General features: G+C 37.6%; 1 protein-coding gene across 1 annotated transcript in view; it reads right to left on the reverse strand.

Annotated features, from left to right (window-relative positions):
• The window catches only part of LOC122790998 (FH1/FH2 domain-containing protein 3-like), a 283,141-nt gene that overhangs the window by 23,690 nt on the left and 234,316 nt on the right, over positions 1-25,135 (reverse strand). The window contains exon 7 of the mRNA XM_044058739.1: positions 22,747-22,924. Coding sequence (XP_043914674.1) covers positions 22,747-22,924 — 178 coding nt within the window. The remainder of the gene's footprint in view (positions 1-22,746; positions 22,925-25,135) is intronic.

Genomic DNA, 25,135 nt, shown 5'->3' on the forward strand with positions numbered 1-25,135 from the left:
CAAAAAATAGAAAACAAAACAGGGATTCTCTCTTCTCCAATACTTCTTCACTGTACTGATGTACTGTGCAAGGTTCCCCTTCAAAACATCTAATTCTCATAACATTGAAACGAAAGAAGGCACCACCAACCAGGAATGAACACGAACCAATAAAGGATCCAAAAACAGTTTATTCCACAAACGCTAGTACAGTTCCAACACGTTTTCATCATCAACTTCCTCAGTGAATGAAAAGCAACCACTGAACAACCCTATATATACACAAACCTATTAACATCAATTAAATCAATAAATCAATTCTTAAATTTATTGATTTAATTGATGTTAATAGGTTTGTGTATATATAGGGTTGTTCAGTGGTTGCTTTTCATTCACTGAGGAAGTTGATGACGAAAACGTGTTGGAACTGTACTAGCGTTTGTGGAATAAACTGTTTTTGGATCCTTTATTGGTTCGTGTTCATTACTGGTTGGTGGTGCCTTCTTTCGTTTCTTGGTTGCTTTTGCAACATTGGTCCCTGCTTTTGGTTATCATAACATTGAAACTCAAAACACTGAGACTATAACATCGAAAACCCAAAACACTGAAAACTCACAACATCGAATTTCATAACACTGAAAATGTATAACATTGAGTAGTGTATTATCAAACATGTAAATGTTATAATTTTTAATCTGTTAATCTTGTGGTATCACTATAAGATGTTATAGTTTCTATTTATATAGTCATTATTTATATAGTGTAGAATTTATACTATTTGTATACTGTTTATTTTGCCAATCTGTATGTTTTTTAGGCCATACAGGTAAGTGATTTAGAAGTTATGTATACATTCTGTACGGTGATTGTGATACAGTGGGATTAGGAAATTAACTTTTTTCCACTGTAGTGTGATCTCAGAGTTGGTATATTTAATTTACAGGGGTGTGGGGGGCAAAGCCACCCACATGAGAGGTGCAGGGGGGCTTGCCCCCCTGCAGAAATGTAGTAAAAAGTGTGTTTGTTAGTTTGGTGGTGTTATAGGTGGAGCGGATGCTATTTACATTTAATATGAGTTTTTGATGTTGTGATACAAAGTTTCAGTGTTCTGAGTTTACGATGTTGTGGGTTTTCAGTGTTTTGGGTTTTCAATGTTACGGTTCTCAGTATTTTGAGATTTACTCTTATGGGAATTAGATGTTTTGAAGTAGAACCCTGTGCAAGTGTGGGAATGTAAGTTCTGTACACATGTGCAGTACTTTAGCAAACTGGGAAGAATACAGAGGAACACTACAGTACTATTACATAAAGACATTATTTAAGAAAGGTAAGCAATTTCTTTCTTAAATAATGTCATTGTATAATAGCAATAACCCACTCCTGGATGTAACAATTGGTTTCATTTCATCACTCAGGATTTGCCCAAGTGATCAAATCATGCCAGCCATGGGTTAATCCTATGATTCCCATCACAATCAGTCATAGGTTATTGCTAAAATATAGAACACAAAAAGTGGCATTCTTTTATAAAATCCTGTCTGTCATCTTGGAAATTCTCACAAAAATGTATTCAGCTTACCAAGATATTTCCACATCTCTGGTCAAACCTTAATAGCATCTGTTACTCCGATCTGATAATCCTTTTGATGCATCTGTTATGCAAACCTTTTTGTTTTCACGTGGATGTTATTACTGTATTAAATCATTTCATACTGCCACCTGATTCTCCTAAGTCAGAGATGGGTATTAAGTAATACACTTGTTCAATGGGCACCAAATGACAGGAACCTTTGAAGACATTTTATATTCTACTTGAATACTTCTGCAGTAGCATAGATGTGTTTAAATATCATAGCTGCAGTACTGTGTTTTACTGCCCGATATGGTTGATTTCTGTTCCCATGTTAGGATATTGAGCTATCTTAGCCTGTTTGTTATAGTATTTTTACACAAAATTCATGAAGTATATATAAAAATATTTGTAAATAGTTTCTGTTGCTTAGTAATGTTTACATCTGAGTAGGAATACTAAGATTATAATGTTTAGTAGCTACCTGTTTATACACATTTCAATAAAAAGTCATTCAGAAAAAATTAATAAATTATGATTTTTAAAAAGGCAGCCATTTTCATATTTACTGCACACTGCCAATAAGGACACACAGAAAGCAGGGGGCAAATTGCAAGGAGAAAACAAACTCATATGAGTTCAATTTTTAAGAGATTTTTATAAATAAAATCAAGTTCAATACAACACTTTAATTACTACAGTGTACATGCCATACACGTGTGTGTGTGTGTGTGTGTGTGTGTGTGTGTGTGTGTGTGTGTGTATTATGTATACCATATGACTAGAGATGTCACTATGGCCTTTAGGTCCTTGTACCACTTTATATATAATTATGATCATAGTTTTCCTTGTGGGAGTGAGCAGTCTTAAGTGTTTCACCTTGGGGATTTGTAGAGAAACATTACTGAATTCTCTGATTGTCTCTTCAAAGGCACTGAGCAACATTCTACCTTCATCACACATGATGTATAAGTTCAAGGATAAAATAATTGGCTTTAATAATTGGTTAGTATACTGATGTAATTCAAGAGGATCCATGGTGTATCTGTATGACATGAAATAGTCAACAGATTCCCCCGCCCCACTTTGCCATTCATTTTTTTGTTTTTTGCCTTTCACCCCTCATCTTTTGAATACTGGCAAAAACCTTTTGCTACCCCTGTAGTGCTCTTTTTAAAGCAGAGTTCACTTGATGGACAACCCAGCATAGTAAATTCCAGTCTGAAATATATCAGAGTAGCACTGTTGAAGTCCAGAACACTAAACAACAAAATCTCTATGCTTGCGGCCTTCATTACCTTCAAAAACATCAATATCTGTGTTATTATAGACTTCTGGATCCATTGAAGTGATAGCACTCCAATTCAGGGTACAATGCCGATCACACATTCTGATCCATTGACAGCTGTGGGGGGGGGGGGGTATCTCTATTTGCTAATAACTCCATTGTCTCTTGTCAGATTCACCCGTCAGATTCACCAAGATACAAATCTTGAACTGGTTGATGCACTATTTGCACTCAATAAAATTGTCACATTGTATCCATTTATAGAACCCCATCTATGACCCCGTTCAGAGCTTGCAGAATACTGCAGAACCAGCTACCCTGACATTAGCTATCTACAAAAAACTGGCAGAGATACTACCAACAACAAATATGCCTAGAGATTTCTGGATTTTATAAATGCAAATGCACTTGACCAAATTGTCTTCCCTACCCACCATAGGAATTAATATTCTTGATCTTGTTTGTCCTAATTTTGACACCTAAGTTTTTTACCCCCAAGTCAAATCTGACCATCATACTATGATCCGTCTCTAAAACCCTGTTCTGCAGCCCACAGTAAGTCTTTTACATTGACAAACTACTCCAAAATCAATTACTTACCATTTGCTAATATAATTGATAATCACAAATGGTACAGCTCCCCAGCAAACCTTATAGCTGAGGTTGCTGCCTACGTCTTTGAAATGCACTCCCTCTTGAATAGATGTACTGAGGTTGACATAGGAATATTAACAAGTTAAAACTAAACCCATATAGTGGAATTACCACATCAGTCAACTCCATAAGAAAAAGAAAAAAAAAAAGCACTTGGACAGCTGTAAAAGATGCACTTAATTATTATGAAAGGTATTAAAGGTATTTACAACTGGTAAGTTCCTGGGTGACTGCAGTGGTTAGCATTGCTGTCTCACTGCAAGAGGTTCTCCGGTTCGATTCTCAGCTGGGGTATCTTCTGTATGGAGTCTGTACGTCCTTCCTGTGGTGATGTGGGTTTCCTTCAGGTGCTCTGGTTTCCTCCCACATCCCAAAGACATGCTGCAGATGGACTGGACACTCTAAACTGGTCCTAGGTGTGAATGTGTGTGCCTTCTGTGGAAGGTTGGCAACTCAACCCTGTAAAACTCCACTGCCAATCATTCTACAGACCGTTGTTCTGCTGTGGTGACTTCTAAAGGGAAAAGTCTAAAGGAGAAGAATAAAACAACTGGTAAGTTCCTAAACCTTATCATTATAAACTTCAAGGCCGGCTTGCAACTAATTCAAAATTCAACCATAAAGCCTTAATAAGATGTATTAGGCTGTGTAGATGTAACCTACCTACAAAATTTCCCCCTTCATTTCTTTCATCCCCATATCACTTGGGATCATATCATTTTGACACCTTCCAGAATTAACAATTCCTTTTCTCTGGGTCCTTACAATAGGTCTGGATGTCTTTTGGGAAGACCCACCTAGCAGACCCTCTCCACCAGTTCTTCAGTCTTAGTCTCTCCACTGGTTACATCTCTGAGGTGTAGAGAACAGCTACTGTGGTGCCCATGCATAAATGTGGTCCCTGTATTGACCATGTGAATTACAGGCCTATCTATCGCACTAGTATTATTTGCAAGACCATAGAATATATCATAGTTGAAGTAACAAATAATTGCATAGGAAACATTATATTGCTGTATACACATCAGTTGGCTTTTAAAAGGCAGATCATTCCTGCTCAGCTTGGTTGAACTCCTTAAAAAAATGTACTGAGGTCTTGGATAAGCTATATACAGTCTATGCTGCCTATCAGGAACTTTCCAAGGTCTTCAACACTGTCAGTCATGCTGAGATTAATGACAGATTCTTCCAAATCAACATTAACCTGTACATACTTCACTGGGTAGCGAATGAGCTATCTGACAGTATCTATACCAGTAAGATGAGGGGTATCTGAATGAACTAGAAAAACATCACCCATGGCTCTCCTACATTGATCTGTCATGAGCTCCCTACTCTGATGTATACTTTTCTGACATGAAAGAGAATGTAGTTAAGTAAGTTTGCTGATGACTCAAACTGAGGGCAGTTATCAAATCCCATTCTCATAGTCAAATTCACCAGCAAGGATGTGACCAAATAGTCAAATTCATCAGCAAAGGTGTGACCAAACAAATACTTGGCATGTTAAACTTGAGCTTACCCTGAATGCCAACAAAGTCCCTCAACCTTACCATTAGGAAGTACATCATGAGAGAGTTGGGAACTTGGCAGATTCTCCTTTGATCACCATGGTTAGAAAATCCTTCCACCTTGCACAGCTTATCTTTTGTATATCTCCTCAAGGTTCATAGAAGTTATAAACCCACTACATTCCTCAATTATTAAACCCATAATTTGAATATAATATCCACTTTGGCATGCACTTACTAAGAGCCAACATTTCCTCACAAAAATATATCAGGTTTCAATACCTTTAGCTACTTTGATAGATTAAAAGTCCTGTACCTCCTTTCAGTGTTGTACAGACTCGTTAGGGGCGAGCCTCCATGCTGTGAATGACCTAGAACTCTGTGGAAAGTCTTCATCGAAACAGAACCAGTGGCACAAAGAACGCCTACTCTAGAGACCTAAACCTGTACTTTCATGTCAACATGGTGTGACATATCCCCCATGGCTAGAATAAGCTGCCATTAAATTTCATTACATTTCAAGCACAGTACTTCACTAATAGTATTTACAACCACTTTGTATGACTAGATGGGTAATTTTCAGCTAAGTTTTGTGGGGAAATGTTCGATTGCTGGAAGCATTTTTAGTTAAACAATTTTCAAACACAAGGCAGCAGATTAATTCTGAGCTGAAACACTCAGTAGAATCAATAAAACAATCACAATTGGCTCAGAAACAAAAAAAACAGTACAGCATAGAGTGTTTCCTTCCACAGGTATTAAAACTATATGTGAAAGCTTGAAGCATTTGTATTGCTTTTTTAAATAAAGTGACCCTTCTTCATGTTCCTGAGCCAACTGAGATTATTTTGTTGACATTTTTAGTCACCCACCTGTATCGGATGATGTGACTGATCATTTTTGTGTTCTTCTTGGCCCCAGCTTAGTGAAACGTGAATGTATATGCCTTTCTTTGTAACAAAAAAAAAACTTTTGATTGAGAAGAATTCTCTTAATAATGGCTTAAAAGTTAGCATGCTTAGACACCGCAATATAAACTCTCACACCTGTAATAGTATGATAAATTGAAATGCTTTATACTGCTTTGAAATGTATTTTCTTGGTAGTCACCTTATGCTATGGATGTTTTGGTCAGAAGGGATATCAGGTATGTTGTATTTATGCTTTCCTGCTGGTAGAAGGTCTAGCAGAACAGTACTTGGCTGATATCAACAGGTTACATGTGTCTGACAATAATTTAATGACACAGTGACATTATCAGCAACACCAACATGAGAGGCTCACACACATCCCCAATATATGAAGACTCTGACACACAGACAGACAGACTAAACCTCCAGGCTGGCAGTGTTTTACAGGCATCCTGTAGCTGTGAACCCCCCAGGGCTACACCAGAGTACTCATCTCAGATGGCATCTGTACACTGTACTGGCTCTGGTGTGCCAATACACCCCATAGTGGTCTGCAGCATTTCTTTTTTTTTTTCAAAACTCTTTATTATATTTATGTATATGACAAAAACAGCACATTAAAGACATTTATCAACCATGAGCATTGGTACAAAAAGCCTACAGACATATATTGTACAACTAATAAACTATATACAACATTGCTAAGTACCTAGTTAAGTAAGCAAAACAATTGACTTTGCACAAATTAAATGATTAAACAAAAGACTAGATAATTTAAGTTGTGAATGTAATAAGGTTAGAAGGAGAGGAGGAGGGTAATATAATGCTTATAAATGGCTCTGTTACTCATTCCTAGAGCATGGTAAAAAAAGAAGCAGGCCTTATTGCAAGATGTGGTCACATAGTAAATCCCAGTACTCAATAAAATGTGTGTGTAGTTTTTGGCTATGTATGATGTAGTTTTTGGCTATGTATTACAAAGTTGTGAACTGTTAAGTATGCAGCATTTCTATGATTACAGGTCTCTTCCTGATCTTGGTTTAACAATTGGCATTAACCAGTTTCTGTGCAGCTCAGTAAACCAGATGCAGACGGCTGCTACCCACAGCATTATGCTGATGATGAGTATGCAACATGGCCTATGTGATAACATGTAACACCTGCATGGCCTGTGGGACCACATGCAGCATCTGCACAGGTAAATTAAGTATAAAGTCAGGGAGAAGACAGTGCTATTCAGATCACCAGTGGCTAACAATGCATCCATTGCTGGTTCCATGAGACATATAACAACTACCTTCCGGTCTGCCTCTGTAGACCATCCCAACTCTAGCCATGGAAGGATCCAGATTTGAAATGGATGATCACAAGTGGAGCATGCCAAGATGAAATAGACCATTCCTAAACAATGTCATTGTTAACTCTGGCCACAGAGACCATCACTCTTGCAAGTGGCTGGCCTCATGTTCATGACCGTTAACATTCCTGAGGCACCAGGTCATATGCTTTCGAGACAGTAGTTCTACACCATCAACATCCGCTGTTGGCAGATGGAGCATTTTGTCTATTAATTCTCATCACCTGGGTCATGGATACTATACATCTGTGGCTCCTGACGTGGGAGACCCCATCAGGGTGCATGCACACAATCCTGTAGTTCTCTTCTATCCCTGCCATGAATTACACTGAGATCAGAGATTGCATGCTGCCATAGTGCAAACTGCCAATGTTTGGACATGGCAGTTCCCTCTGGCCAGTGGAGGGTGTAAGCCCTGACTCCGCACAACCTACTGTTGGATTTCATGGCTACAACACCTGCCTCCTCTGATCCTGGATTACATGATAGTATTGCGGTCAACTGTTATGTATCCCATAATTTGTACAAATGATTACTCTTCTCTGCCAACCACCATACCCTGCATGGATAAGGTAATGTCTGATACACCATGTAGCCAGTCCATTCACTGGCTTGTGTAGCCTGTGAATGGTAATACATCTGTCATTTTATTTTGTGCTGTATCATGGCTCATAGTTGTAGACCAGATACTACCTCTTTGTTAGTATCACAATGAAGTGCACCTACCTCTGCTCAGAGTGAGATACTGCTGTAGTCTGGTCATCCTCTGACTAACTGACTTGCTCCTTGGCCTTTGTTGCTGTGGTTGCATTGGGCCCTAGTGAGATGTTTTTCTGCTGCTTCTGTAAAGCCAAGCTGTGCAGCATGGTGTGCACAGCAAATACTGGGCTGCAGATCTCGTGTGAATACTACAGTACCCCACCAGATGCATCAAGGCAGTAGAAACTTCTCTTCATTTGGTTGGAAATATTTTCAGCCGTTTTTCATGTTTATGCATGTGTAGTGTTATAGGCCATCTCTGCCATGATGTATGGGTTGTGGACAAGGGTCATCAGCCATGATTCCAGTGCATATACAGCATCACATGAAGTGCAGAGTAGTAGCGTCATATGTGACACCCCTGCACTGGCCCAGTAATCAAGGAGTCTCAATCCTCACTACTAGCACCAGTGAGGGATGTGCACATTGGGAGGATGACAAGTACACACACCTTAAAGTACAATTTTCCTTAACAGCACACAGATCACAGTCAGTCTGGGACTGGTTTCTCCATCTTTCTGCAGATCCCCAGTAAGATTCCCCACTGGCACAGCTATAGGGTTAAGATCTCAGCCGAGTGGTCAAGCCAAAACCTCCAGCATCCTTTCTGTCCAACCAGTGCTTCATGTCCCTGCCCAAGTAGCTGACACACACACACACACACACACACACACACACACACACACACACACACACACACACACACACAAACACACACACACACACACACACACACACACACTCTTTGAGATTTGATTTATATACAAACACACAGACACTCTGGGGAAGGCTGACACAGGTTTACTGGCTCTGCCCCCTTCTGCCCAGACTATACGGTAATACTAGCTGCCACCAGCCACTCTTACTTATCAGCTACTATAAGGCCGTTCCCAAAGGGTGACCAATTCTACTATGTAATGTTACTATTATCCAAATAATAAGTGTGACCAGAACTTTTAAGGCTATTTAGGAGTGGCCTATACAGTGTCACCAAATGCATATACAAGTACTTTAAGAGCTTACATATCTCTAAACAAACCAGGCACAATCCAAAGATTTAAATATATTTAATATTAAATAATAAAAGCACAAGACAATACTCAGTAACTTAACACAGTGACAACAGAGTTCAGAATCACAGGAAATACCTTAAAACAACATTGCAGGACAGTCTCACATAACTACAGAAAACATCTAAACTAATCTTACTGTACTCCTATCTCTGATACTATGATCTAAGTCTTACTTACAGAGCAAGGCAAATGTAGATGAGAAGTGCTGAAGATGGATGTTTTCAGGTCCAAAGACAGATAGAAAATGCACAGACTCACTCTCTGAGATAGTTCTTAAATTACTATCAAAACATTTCTGCTGGGTTATCTCAGATCACATAATTTTTTGTCACGTCTGTGTCAAAAATACTTATCTCTCATAAGTTTGCTTTGAACTGGAAGTTGTAAAACAGTTAAACACATTTACCTTTGAAACCTGTAATTATTTCTGTTTCCAGACATTAGAAAAATGTCCTAGCTCTAGACATCCTGTCTCTCTACATAAACAGTCATAAACAATTTCCACTTATTTTCTCAGAGTTTTGCAAGTTAACTCTGTATGTCCCAACTTCTACCATGAAAACATACATTTGCACAGGTATATAGTTTATACACGTTTCTGCTCTTTTCCAGCAGGGTACACTGTGGTTACATTCTTGAAGCTCAGTACAGAACATACATTTCAACACACACTTCTGCACCAGTAGTTTAATATACACATAACATATAGTTTTCTTACATTTGTAAGACAAGCATGCAAATCATATTACTGTTCACAATGGCATAGAATTATTTACAAAATTCTAGCTAGCTGGGCCAGCAGCCTTCACATCATTAAATGTGGTCTGCTACCTATTTGCATAATAAGTGTATATAGTAGCATATGTACCTACCTACACATACACCTGCCAGCTAGATGACCCTGTGTGAAGTCCACCTATATGAACCACTGGTATACATTGGAAATATGCTATGTGTGTGAATCATGTGAACTACCTGAGTAGCACAAGAAACTATTACAGATGATACCTGCTGGACATTGTACACCAGATGACAACTGAGGGTGTGGAAACCTTGCCTGTTCATCTCACCACAAGGAGCCTTGATAGGAATATGTGTGCACTCAGTGACTCCCAGAACTTTAGAGCATTGGGCTTTGGAATAAAACTCCCACTCAGTGGTGGTTGTGTCCTGCAGTCTTTGGGAACTGAATATGCTTCTCCACATGCTGTATCACAATGTCAAGCAGCTGTGGTTTAAGATACATGAGACTGAAGCCTGTGATGTACCTAGCATGTTCCACCAATGTTCAATAAATGGACTCTGTAAATAAAGTGGTTAAAGCTTCATTTATCTTAATGTATACCGGGATGGGCAGTCCGTGCAGCCCCCTTAATTTGACTTTTGTTTGGTACAATTTGACAAGCTCCTGTATGAGCTGCCAGTATATACAGAAGCAGTCCATGATCTGCTGCTCAGTGAAGTGCTGGCATGTTAAGGACTGACAGTACCATCTGTGTTAACATGGACACCTGCAGCATTCAATTCTGTGGGTAGTGACTGCAAGTGCAGACACTAACATGTTGTTCGACTGTAGCTGATGTCACAAATATCATAGTTTCCTCTACAATATCAGGCATTAGTATTAAGAATTCATATATGCCATGGTGCTGCATACTTGTTTTAAACATGTCTGAATTACATCTCCATGTTTGATGCCATCATTTGCATAATAACTACCCCATTTGTTGCAGGAACCTCATTTGCATGCCATTATGCAATCATCTGCATATGCTGCTTATCATGCTGCTTTTTCCTAGTGCAACTGCACTAATGTTTCCACTATCCATGCTGTTTTGCACATTGCTATGTGCTAAATGAATACCTGCTGTGGTCTGTGGTCTCCTAGATCTTGTTAACTTCATTACTATGAACATGTTTACATTGTACGATGACATTGTGATCTGTAGTGAGAGTAGGGAACAGGTTGAGCAGACCCTGGAGAGGTGGAGATATGCTCTAGAGAGGAGAGGAATGAAGGTCAGCAGGACTAAGACAGAATATATGTGTATGAATGAGAAGACAGAGAAATGGTGAGGATGCAGGGAGTAGAGGTGGTGAAAGTGGATGAAATTAAATACTTGGGATCGACAGTTTAGAGTAATGGTGAGTGTGGAAGGGAGGTGAAAAAGTGAGTGCAGGCAGGGTGGATTGGGTGGAGAAGAGTGTCAGGAGTGATTTGTTACAGACGGGTACCAGTAAAAGTAAAAGGGAAGGCCTACAAGAGGGTAGTGAGACCAGCTATGTTACATAGGTTGGAGATGGTGGCACTGATGAAAAGACAGGAGTCAGAGCTGGAGGTGGAAGAGTTAAAGATGTTAAGATGTGCATTGGGTGTGATGAGGATGGACAGGATCAGGAATCAGTATATTAGAGGGTCAGCTCAGGTTGGATGGTTTGGAGACAAAGCCAGACAGACAAGATTGCATTGGTTTGGACATGTTCTGAGGAGGGATGCTGGGTATATTGGGAAAAGGATACTAAGTATGGAGCTGCCAGGTAAGAGGAAAAGAGGAAGGCCTAAGATAAGGTTTATGGATGTGGTGAGAGAGGACATGCAGGTGGTTGGTGTGACACAGCAAGATGCAGAGGACAGGAAGAAATGGAAACAGATTATCTGCTGTGGCAACCCCTGATGGGAACAGCTGAATGAAGAAGACTATGAACAAATAAAGCACCACACTGTAGAACAAACCAGACTTCACACCACAAGTTCCAGCCCAGATGAATTCAGTCAGTTTAGTACACAGACTGACTTATTAAAAAAAATAACTTCTGCAGTAAAAGTTAACAGCAGAACTTCAAACGCTTATACCATTAAGAGCAAGTCACACTTCTATGGCTTTCAGAAAAGCCTTTTCAGTGTACATCTTTCTGTTAGTAAGAATACACTTAAATACATGCATTTAATCAATTAAATAATCATCCAATTAAGAATTCACTAAAAAAGTCAACTAAAAAGGTTAACTTTTAATATTCTTTTTTTAACCTTCTTATATTAAATGCTTCCAAGAGAATTCCCTATTCAAACCTCTTGGAAACACTGTATCATATTTTAAAATAAATATTGCTTCCTTCCTTCTTAAGTGTTCCTTAATTTTTTCATCGGTACTAAACCTAGTATTCACTTGTTCCAAAACAGTTGCCTGTAACCCCTGTGTATCTCCATTATGGTGTTCCTTAAAGTGCATAGCTACAGGACTCTGAAATATTTGCTTCTTGAGGTCCCTTATGTGCTCTTTTAATCTTGCAGCAAAACTTATCTTGCTTTCCCCAATATAAAATAATCCACAAGGGCATTTTAAACTGTATATAATCGTTTCACTATTGCAAGTGAAGCTGCCTCTTCTGTCAAGTTTTTTTTTTCCATTAATACTTTCAAAACTATCCACTATATGTTTGCATACTGTGCAATTATGACATGGAAAAGTTCCATGTCTCACTATATTATTTTCTATATCTTTTGGTCTCTCAAATTTTCCATGTACTAACATGTCCTTAAGGCTCCTGCCTCTTTTATATGATAAACAAAGTTTGACATTTTTAGGCAGGATTTTTCTTTCTGTATGTAAGACCAGTAATACCTAACTGGAGAAATTATTATACTTAAACACAAAATATAACTCGCTCTCTTTTTCTTCAGCATTTTTGTTTCTGCATTATTATGTTCTGTGCTTTATTCACTTTTTTATTCATTACTTTATTACACCCCAACCATACTTTCTCTGGCTCATAGCCCCTTTCTATGAACATATTAGCTGTATTTTGAACTTCCTTCTCACATTCCTTCCTGTCACTACATAATCATTTAACCCTAACCATTTCCCCATAAGGAATGGAAGAAATAGTATGGGGGGTTGACAACTAGTTCCATGCAACATAAAGCTTGGTTGTCCCATTTTTCTAAATATTTTAGTTTTAAGTTTACCATATTATTGCCCTTCTGTTGTAATATCCAGATAATTTACTGTCTTTCCTTTTTGTAACCCATGAAACTTGATCTCAAACCTGTTCACTTGCAGTTCTTGAACAAATGTTTCCACTTCTCCATAGCCCCCCTTGCAAACAAAAATCAAATCATCACTGTATCTATAAAAATGAACAGCATGTTTTCTAAAAAAGTAATTCCTATACACACATAAATGTTCATAGAGACCCATAAATAAGTTAGAATATGTGGGGGGCAAAAGCTGCCCCCGTAGCTGTCCCACACTTTTGATGATACAGAGAGCCATCAAATTCAAATATATTATTTTCCAAACAGAACAATGTTAGTTCTATGAGATACTGTGCACTGGGGATTTTCCTCAGAAAAAATTGCACAGCTTCTATACCATCACTATTTTTAATGCTAGTGTATAGGATGATTAAATCTATCACCGTAAAAAACATATTCTGCCATGTTATTTTCTTTACTTTATCCAAAAAATCAAAACTGTCTTTGATTGGGAGCCGTGAGTAGGCTTCCCATTCTTCCCCTTCACCTTCCGTTGATGAGGCTCCACTTTCAGCCGATGTATTCACAGGTCGTTCAGTTACTCCTTCCCCTCCTGGAACCTAACATGCTGCTCTTTGTTAGTTCCGGAAGAAGAAACGAACGCTTGCTTGCGTTCGTAATCCCGATTGTCTCTCAACAGTTTTTTTTTTACGCTCAATGAGCTATTTTTCATAAGTCAACAATTTATCATTGACACTCTGCAAATAGCCTTCAAAGGCTTCCTGACTGATCTTACTTGCAATAATTGAACAAGCTTGTTTAATTTCAGATTTCAGCTTAGCCCTCTTCAGCATGTCCCTATCCACCAAGTGTCTCATCCACAGTATGCAAACATATTGTGCATAGTTTTGAAAGTATTAATGGAAAAAAAAATGACAGAAGAGGCAGCTTCACTTGCAATAGTGAAACGATTATATATAGTTTAAAATGTCCTTGTGGATTATTTTATATTGGGGAAAGCAAGGAAGTTTTGCTGCAAGATTAAAAGAGCACATAAGGGACATCAAGAAGCAAATATTTCAGAGTCCTGTAGCTATGCACTTTAAGGAACACCATAATGGAGACTCACAGGGGATGCAGCCAACTGCATTGGAATAAATGAATACTAGGTTTAGTACTGATGAAAAAAATTAAGGAACACTTAAGAAGGAAGGAAGCAATATTTATTTTAAAATATGATACAGTGTTTCCAAGAGGTTTGAATAGGGAATTCTCTTGGAAGCATTTAATATAAGAAGGTTAAAAAAAAGAATATTAAAAGTTAACCTTTTTAGTTGACGTTTTAGTGAATTCTTAATTGGATGATTATTTAATTGATTAAATGCATGTATTTAAGTGTATGCTTACTAGCAGAGAGATGTACACTGAAAAGGCTTTTCTGAAAGCCGAGGCACCAGAGAAGTGTTACTTGCTCTTAATGGTATAAGAGTTTGAAGTTTTGCTGTTAAGCAATCTTGCATTATTCTTCCAAGGGGTCCTCATCAGAAGCACAGCATTAGATCCTGTAAGTCACAACAAATAAATCTGAGATTAAAAAAATCATGAATGCTAATACTAAAGCGGGGGTGGGGGGGGGGGCTCTATCAGTGCTTCCTTTGTGTATTAACTCCAAAATCACTTTAATTCAAGGTAAGGGGAATGTTCTGAGTTACCGTCAACACAGTTCACATTCCGCCATCACTGTAACAATTGCAGTATGGCATAAGTGTGCAAGTATCAACATATCATCATTAAATGCTCTGTGATATACATCAATATATATTCATATTGATTACATGATCACATAAGTCTTGTCTCATACATGTTATGCTGTGATATACACAACAGTGTATCACATGTTTTCATACAATTGCAATCTTGGGCAATTCATTCTATGCTCAGTTGTGATGCTATGACCAAGGATTATTGAGGGGATTAGCAACACCATTGTATGACTATTAGCATTTGTGTCTCGAATTGGTCTGCATGAGTCACAAACAACTGATCTGTAACGTGTTCTGATATGGCATCAGGCTGCTCAAACACAGCTTGTCCATGAAACACATATAGGCATATGTTGCACAAGTGATATAAGTAAATGCTATTGGTACAGCTGTATGACTGTGTGCATAGTACCAGTGTGTGAAATGTGATTAATGACCATGGTTGTATTTGTAGGTCTATTCACAAATCATTTATTCCAATACATTTGAAATGTTAAGTGAAATACACAACTAAGCATAGATGTGCATGTGGATGCCACCAGACATACCCAACTGGAGGAAATAGAACATCCAATAGCTGACAGTTTGTCTCCCATGCCACCTCACCCTGTCGTCACTGACCATCAGCCAGATTATACATGCAAAGATTACTCTGTTTCTGTGCTAAGGAGGGCAGTACATCTGTGAACTCTATACGGCTAATATCACAGAATCAGTGGGCCGTGACAACATCATAAATTGCCTATACTGTGACTCAAAACATGGACCTACTAGACACGGTTGGATTCATACTTCACAGCTTCCAGGCGGAATATCTTCCCATAAAATTGTGTGCATCAACATGCATCCATTTGACTGAGGGGGGACACCACCTGATGCATGCATGTATAGACACATCCTGGCTCTCCTCATCTGTGAGGTAGACCAACATGTCATCATGGACCTTTTCTAAATGGACATTGGTAATATCCTGGCTGTGTGCGAAAGACATGTGTGATTTTTTTCAGGCTACAGCCATGTCTGTTACATCAGTTAGATATCCTTAAGAAGGTCAACAAGAGCATACATGATGACAATGATATCATCCCGCAGAACCTGACCAGACCAAGGCAGTGGACACAAATCTACACTGAGGTATTACTGCAACATTGTCACGAGTGGCCATAAACACCTATATCACCAAGTGGGTAGACCACTGGATCACATGCATGACATATAAATATGTTGAAGTGTCTGAAGAGACCTATATATGGAGTCCATTGATCTGGTTCATTCCTTGGGCTGTGTGGTAGGCCCCTTCATGTTCATTATTTAAGTCTCAGATGTCAGCATCGACAAACACATCCTTTGTCTAAACAGCTTTCTGGAGGATTGCAGATTGTGGATAATCATTGAATCAAAGTTTGATATTAGTATAACACAGACAGTATCAACACACACAAAGTATTGCTGCCACAGACATAAAGGCACATGAGATGAAAAAAAATTATGCCGGGATTTGTTATGTTATAAAAGCAAACACAATGCACAACCTAATTATAATGTAGACAGCACAGCCCTATGAGCAGACCAAGTGGTATGTGACCTGTGTACTCAGGAAGATGGTATTCAGAACATTCACCAGCATGTGCCCACAGTGGTGACAACTCCCTTGCATGCAACACAGCTCCTGAGTATGTGCAGGGCTTCCACATCAATAGGCATTATATTTCCATAGTACTCAGCCCTCATCACACCAGTAACTGAGTACAATGCACCCTTTTTCATGTACCTCACAACACATCTTCCAGGGATGAGTTACTCATTGTACCACATTTGCTACAGTGACCTCCCATACATCTTATTGGCCATACCAAAATATTCTTTTTGTTGCATAAACATTAGTGTCTGAAGGTACAGGAACCTCCACCAAGGTATTATACCAGATGCATGTGTGATATGTGCTAGTAATGCACACAGTACATATCTAGCTGAATGACAACATTGATGACATGGGTTATATTCATGACAGTGTGGATTGTGCCATATATATGCCATGCACACCTGTCAACTAGCCTAGATTGATCAAAATCTCACATACAGGTATAAGAGTGTCCCTCCTAACACCTGCAGCAGATGTTAAGTTTCTGGACAGTGAGCTTGATTCCCCTCATAGATTGCTGACAACTCATAATAGTTGTAAAAGTGTGTCTTTGCAGAACCATCTATGATCACTCACAATCACATATGTTTCATCAGAGACATGGGATTACTGGTGGTATTATTCTGATATTGTCCATGATTGTGCATTCTTCTATCTACTGTTGTCCATGAGCCTGTTACTGTGAGTCCCACTTGGTTGAGACCTCTGCTGACATTACAGTCAGATTCAGGCAACTCGTTTTGCAGTTTTACAATATACACCTAAACTGTATTTTACATACCGTCCCTGATAGATGTCCTCTCCATTGTTCATGTCAGGATTCTTATATCACAAAGAATCTTTTTCATTGTTATGTTACCTTGTCTGATAGTCACATAATATACATTCACTGCAGTCTGTACTGTATCATGTTGATAAGTGATTAGTGTTCAGGCTACAACTGGCTTCATTGACATGCCCTCATCTGCTGTACATTACTATGTTTTACCTGGCCTCTTTCCCTATGTTCATTCCTACAAGTCATCTGTGTGTCCCTATTCAATACACACACTTCCCCTAACTGTTTATATTGCGGTCTATGTACCCTTACGGATCATTTACACCACTTTTGTTCAGTATAAAAAAGAGCAAATGTCCCAGCTGAATAGTGGTAAAAAACAATAAAAAAAAACACTCCAAAGCACTATAAGGGAATACTGGAAAAAAAAACAAATTCCAGAAAATAGCGGCTCAAAACTTTATTATTCGCTTTCATCCATAAAGGGCTTCATCTGAATAATCACACAATACACTACCTAGCTATTTATACTTCCTAAAACCAATAAAATCCTTAATTAAACAATTAACCCTTTAGGGTTAATCATTACTAAAAAACAATATAATAAATGCAGAAAAAAAATATTACAACTACATTATACATACAAGCATTTATATATATTTTGATATTTTTTTGTTAATATAAAATATTTTTTAGGAGACAAAAGGTTAACCTTAATGGGTTTTGTGACACTATTTACTGGAGTTCATTTTTTCTAGTATTACCTGATAAAGTGCTTTTGAGTGTTTTTTTGTACTTTTGTTCAGTATGCCTGAAACAGGTTTCCACAATACTCTGCACTTTATACATTTTCATATAATGTGTTGGAACTATATACATTGCTTTATTAATTAATTAATTAATCAATCAATTAATTAATTAATTAATTAACCCTGGTAATCAGTGTGGTATTCCGCTCAAACACACAGACCTAGTTTGCCTGAAGGTAAACAGGCTTACATGTCTGCTGCTGTCTGTGTTTGCTGCTGGCCACAAAACTGTGCTCGTTTAAGTTTAAATGTGGTGCATGGCATACATATACAGTTAGCACCACTGCTCATCGCACAAACTTATAAACTCCGTGTAAGCTTTGTGCTAAGCCTATACGAAGTTTATTGAATCCCCAGGTTTGTTTTCCATTCTATTTTTTTGTTGAAGTTTATTATTTTATATGCCATCTTTGTTTGCTACTTTACCTATATTTTATATCTTATCTGATTATTGTATGATTTTATAATATTTTATTTTTGTTTGTAAGGTATCATTGCTTAGATGTAAGCACATACATAAATCTGAAGTTATACTTGAAGATCATAATATTTAAGTGCTAATGCAATAACTACTAGCCTTTATAACAGTTCAAAACTTCTAACTTGATTCTTTGATAAGACCAGGCTGTATCTTTTCCAAGCAACTTTCTTAGTGGTACATTTATGTCTGACAAGTGTGGTACAAACTTGTAAAGGTATTGTATCATCATAGTTGGCACATCTAGTGCTCTGAGCCACTCCCAGAAACTTGCACCCCACCTACTCAGCTCTTCAAGTGAAGTAAAAAAAAGGACTTCTGCTTACTACAAAAAGCTGGTTGGCCTCCTACAGTACAGAAGCCAATCCATGCACACCCTCCCCGGCAGTTCAAGTGAAGAAAAAAATGTCTTTAGCTTACTGTGCAATTGGCTACCTGGCTACCTTCATTGCAGCAGCCAATCCATAGCCCCCAGCACTTCAACTTAAGAACAAAACAAACAAACAAAAATAAGCTAAGCTTAATTGACTTTCTGTACTGGCATTTTGGTAGAGAAAAGAGCTCCCGATCGCTCCCACTAACAATTTGCAATTGAAGCTATTGCCCCCCTTCATCCCACATTTGCTATGCTACTGGCATCATTGCCAAGAATCGCATTAATGAGATTTTATTGGAATTGTGCATACTTCCTATGACATGCACTGTCAGCATCTGCTTGTAACCTATCACTAATAAGTAAATAGACCATACACTTCTAAAACATAATTTTTTTGACAATTAAGCCTGTTAATTTTCAAACCTTAGGACCTTAGCCTAACAGCTTAATCCATTTGCTGCCATGCTTTTACCTTGCCAAATCCCAGACCAGAATGTTATCATTAATATCTATGATGCCTTCCAGTCCTTAAATCATTTTAGCCACTGCACACTGACATACTGTTGGTGCTGATGATATCCTAAAGCGTAGTCTCAGAAGTCTCCATCTACTCAAGTGCATATTATATACACATAGCTTTGATCTTCCACATGTAGCTTAATCTACCAATATCTCAGATTTGCATCCACCACTGAAAAGACCAATGCAGTGAGAACAGTGGCAATTACTTCTTAAAAAATATTCCCTTTGAATCCACTTATAGAGATCCCATTGGTCTGTGCAGATCCTTACTTTTTCTTGCTTAACTGCATTCACCATACTGTTTACTATTCAGTAGGCTCTGTTTCTCTCTATCGTACCAGGTGATTCCATATGAATAAGTTCCTACTCTCTTTTCTTTAACAGCACCAGCGCTGTGTAATTGGTATAACTCTCAACTGTCCAGATTTTTGCCTCATATTTTTTGTCTTTTCCTCATAAAATTTGTGGTTTTCTGACAAATAACTGAGGGATGAAGTCACTAAATAATGACATACATTTTAGTTTCAAACTTCACAAATGCATACTAAGAAAAATCCTGTAATCCTAACAACTTTTTTAAATTTATAAGAGTAATATTTAGAATCTGTCCCTGTTTTTGGGCCTGTGTTCCCCATTATTTTAGACTTTATTCAGATTTCTTGTGCTAAGAGGTTAAGAGTTATGTTAATAGGGGCATGTACCAACTGGTATGACTTCTGGTCATTATTAAATGTGATGCTTTTGTCTTAAGCAGTGCAGGCCTTTACATAAATACAGACATTCAAATAAATCAAAATAGCTCCCTCGGACATCAGTTGTTTGGTTATGTGCATTACATTCTTTGTTTCTCTATCCTCCCAGTTTTTTTTTCTTCCCCTAAAATACATAATAATTGTGAACTGCCTTCTGGCTGATCTGTTGTTGCTGGAACAGGTTTATTAAATTGAATCACTTCCTGCTTTTTTAGAGAAATACCTTAAACCTCTGTCTCTGATAAGGTCTTGGTTGCACAACACTGCCCATTTTTTTTCACAACTGGTTTCTTTTATGCAATTTGATGGACATTGGTTTCTCTGTACTTCGGATGTCAGTTCACTCCAGACCTCCCTTTCCCATGACTGCACTCATTGATGCTCCCTGAAGCTGATTTGTTTTGTTTCAGTTTAACTTTTTTTTTAGTTTTATTATTATTATTTATTTATTTATTTATTTATTTACATTTGTTTACCAGGTAATGTCCACGGGACAAAAAGTCCTTTTTCAGTAGAGACCCAGGGAGAAAAGCTCCAATGAACATAGTAATACAATAGCATAAAAGGAGTCAGGTATACAATGAGATACAGGTATTATAAAATAAGACAGTAAAAAATAGTACATAGCTAAAAAGACATAGTGAATAGAATACAATAAAATTACAAGTCCCTGCAAGTATAGATACGATATAAACATTTAACATAGTACAATATATATATATATTTTTGTGTGGGAAAAGGGACCTTCCTCACAAGATTTAGAAAGCTGTGGCCAGAGTAGTAGAGAAATGGGGTGAGGGGGAAGGTTAGTCTGGAGCAGAGCATGGTCATTGCCAGTGTGATATGAGATATAGTTCAGGTAACTGAATCTTGGGTTACACAATCTATGTTTGGTGAATAGTTCAGGTAACTGAATTTTGGGTCACACAATCTATGTTTGGTGAATTTGTTGCATATCTCAATTCTAATGAATTTGTTAGTAGATTTACTAGCAATTGTCAACTTTTTAGCAGCATTTTTTTAGATGTTAATGTTACCAAAACTTTAATGGCACACATATTTCTAGTGTACATACATAATAAACTATTCAACAAAATGCATTATTACACAAAGCAGTTGCCATCCTGACCATGTTCAGGAAACGTATCTTTAAATCCCAGTTTGTTTACATGGGAAAGATATGCAGCTGTAAGACTGATAATGAGGCTATGGCTTCTGATTTAACTGACAGATTTTTTTTTCACAGGGCTATAATATAAAACACGTTATGTCTACCAGATCCCAATCAGATTACTTGACATTTCAAGACAGTAATGTGGAGCAGTCTTCTTGCCTGAGGTTTATGTTGCATTATGGGTGAAACTTTAATGCTGTCAAAAACATTATGAATCCTCGGTGAGACATTGGCATAATGGTTAAGGTGTTTATCTTCCATACACAAAATACAGTGTTTGATGCTCACATGGGGTAACTGGCTTAAGTTTAAAATAGTACACAAGGGCAGTTAGTCTACTACTAATCTATGAACCTATGTAGATTCTCTTTCTAGAAGGGATATAATTTGAAGCAATGGTTAGTTACGAGGGTGTCTGGTCCTAACAAATTTTTAGGGAGTTTATCATGTTTGTTCTGCCATTATAGACAGCCTGGTTCATTATTTTCCACTAAAAACACTTCTGTTTTTTTATGTATTAGACTATCAGATGTGATACTTCTACGGTTGTTTACTTGGATACAGGTTTCTGTGGTGCCTTCTATGTTGGCATGACCTTGTGTCTTTAAGGAATGCATAGGTCTCCATCTCAGAGATGTTTGCTATAATTGTGAGCACAGTGCATTATTTAAGAACATCCTGATGCCTCTTTTGTTTTCCTGGGTATTGATTCCATTCCACCTAAAATACACTTCACTAGATATAGCATGGAAAAGGTATTAAACAAGGAAAGATTCTGGATTTTTTTCTACCTGTGTTCATTTGAACCCTGGTTTGAGTGAGAGTGACTCATTTTCACCTGTGTCTATTTGTTTTGGACTCACATATTTATTTGTGTTTTGTGAGTATATTTACCCTTTAAATGTTTTAGGAGGTTTCTGTATGTTATGTCTGTTTTCTTACTGGTGCTTTTTTATCAAGGGATACTAGTGGGAAATTACAAAATAACTTGCATAATGGTAACTTATTTTACCCAGTGAGGAAGGCTGGTTGAGAAATCAGTATGACCCCCTAAGGAAACTAAACACTTCCTCCACATAGTTACCAAAACATTTTCTTTAAAATATATTAAACCCAGGAAATAATTTTCCAAATAAAAAAATAGTACCATATGTATTACTGACTCTTATAGTCATAGAATCTTGACTTCACCTGTAGATATATTTTTATAAGAATGATTTTTTAACATTGCATATACAGCACAGATAATTGGAATAGTACCAAATGAGAATGCTAAACAAAGAGGAATAAAGGAATAAAATTAAATGAGAAGGTAGCAAATAGATATATCAGGCTGAAGACAATAGCATGCTGGCACATGAAAACTCTTGTTACCTTGGCATTTCTTACTGCTCCCCGCCGGAGTCTTTTCCCCTGCATCGTCTGCAGAATCTGTGCCCTTGTAGTGTGGTACTCAAGTGCAAAGTCACTGATAAGCTTGCAGAAGTTACTGACACTTACTGTGTGCACAGCAGAACTAGGGTATGCAAAGTACATCAAGAAAGTATGAAACCTGCAGGAAGAGACAAACACTGATGTCATTTCTATAGCATAACTCTGGCCTAAACCATGTGGATAGAAGCAATGCCAAGCAAGAACCAGATGGAATACACAGATGAGTGACTACATGTCAAAAAGAAAGGTATAATAATTACCAGTGTTTCAGGCCTACCAAAGACAAACAGTGATAATATGACTTGCATAAAACATAGGTTCTGCACCTTAAAGGACTATTTAGTAACTCACTATAGCGTATGGAACTGACAACAGAGCAGTTTGATTTCACTCACTAGATTTTGCCACTTACCCAGAAGTTTTCTTTTCTCATGCATTCATGTATGCAACCAACTTTTAGTTGCAGTTTGTTTACGTTTGAATACAAATATATATTTTTATTTCAGATGTTGGTTACAATGCTTTACTGATATCCCCAAAAGAAATGTTGCTATTCCTTTGTGAAACCAACTTCTATAACATATGTAAACTTTTTCTGCTTGTTTTCAAGAGGTAACCTCATACAAATTCTGTTTAAGTTTTAGTGTGAGTCTGTTGATAGTTACCAATGTTATTGCACTGTATTTAATTTGCAGAATTGTTTCTAGTAACAATGACCTGTTTCTATGATTTCTTTAGAATATTTAATGAACACTGCTGACATTTTCAAATAAAGGAAAATGCATTTCCATTCCAAGGAATTCTTCCCTTTTGTTTAGTAAAATCACGTTCTGCACCAGATGTAAAATTTTGCCTTTTGCATTCAAGCTATGTTATTATTAGAAATACTACATTAGACTTTCAAAGAGAACTTTTAAAAATGATTAAATATAAATGTGCCTGTAACATTGTTAGTATTTGAAATTATTGTCCAGTATATATACTACATAACTATTTCTTCAGAATGTTTTGCAAGGGTGAACATTGTCATTTCTCAGCAACATATCAAAAAACTTTATTTTCTCTTATGAATTAATTCTTCTCTCACTTAGCAAAATCTTTATCTTTGACAACTTAACTATGTTTTATTTAAGCAATAACCCACGCCTGGGTGTGGGTAATGCTGGATTTACCCATGGTTGGTGTGGTTTGGTCACGAAGGCGAAGCCCAAGTGGCCAAACAAAGACAACCGTGGGTAAATCCAGCATTACCCACACTCAGAAGTGGGTTATTGCTATTATACAATGACATTATTTAAGAAAAAAATACATACTTTTCTTAAATAATGGCATTGTATAATGCCTCCGTGCTGCCCTTCTGCAGCTGTCCCTTTATTCTGTGGCAGTTTTGATGTATTGTGCATGCGTATGCTTATGCAGTACATCAGAGCTGTGTGTGTGGAAGCAACTCTCCGTTGCTTTTTAAAAGTGCCTTGCTATGTTAAAAGAGTTTAACATAGTGAGACAGCTTTAAAAAAAAGCAACGGAGATCTTCCTTTCTCCGTTGCTTTTTTTAAAGTCGCCTCGCTATGTTAAACCTGTTTAACATAGCAAGACAGCTTTAAAAAAAAGCAACAGAGAAAGGAAGATCTCCATTGCTTTTTTTTAAGCTATCTCACTATGTTAAACCCGTTTAACATAGCGAGATTACAGCAACGGAGCTCTTTTGTTCTCCGTTGCTGTCTAAAAAAAAAAAAGACTTATACTAATGGAAAAAGTCCGGGCGACCGTACCTTTTTCCATTAGTAAAAGTCTGAGTTACAATGGGCACGCTGACCAATCAGCGTGCACGTTTTGGAATATTGATGGGGGGTCATTGTATAATTTTCGTTAATTACAATTTTGTTACTCTGCTATTAGCATACAGTGTTCTTTTCATGTTTACTTTCCACATGGGTCGACGCACTAACCACTGATGCCAGTGTACTGTTCGCGAAGGGTTTAAAAGATTGACTCGTTATCTGTCTTTCTAATGAGTTGATACGCTTTAGTATGTGTCTCATCTGATCCTTTCAAATGTAATTTGTCTATTGTTTAAATGACATATTCATCAACTAAAGCTCCAATATCTGTAATCTATTCCATGCTAGATGCACGAGTAACACCTATTAGATATCTGAATTTGACCTTTCTTTCTCAATGAGACATTCATTTCAAAGGTTGTTACTAAGCATACTGCCACTGAGACAATCAGGAATCTCAGATCCTTCACCCAGTACTAGTTGGAAACTAACAATGTCCCCCATTTAGAGGACTTTATCAACGTACCCCAGGTGAAAACTGATATTTC

Source organism: Protopterus annectens, chromosome 16.part0 (assembly GCF_019279795.1).
Source record: "Protopterus annectens isolate FY-2018-M chromosome 16.part0, PAN1.0, whole genome shotgun sequence".
Classification (NCBI taxonomy): Eukaryota; Metazoa; Chordata; order Ceratodontiformes; family Protopteridae; genus Protopterus; species Protopterus annectens.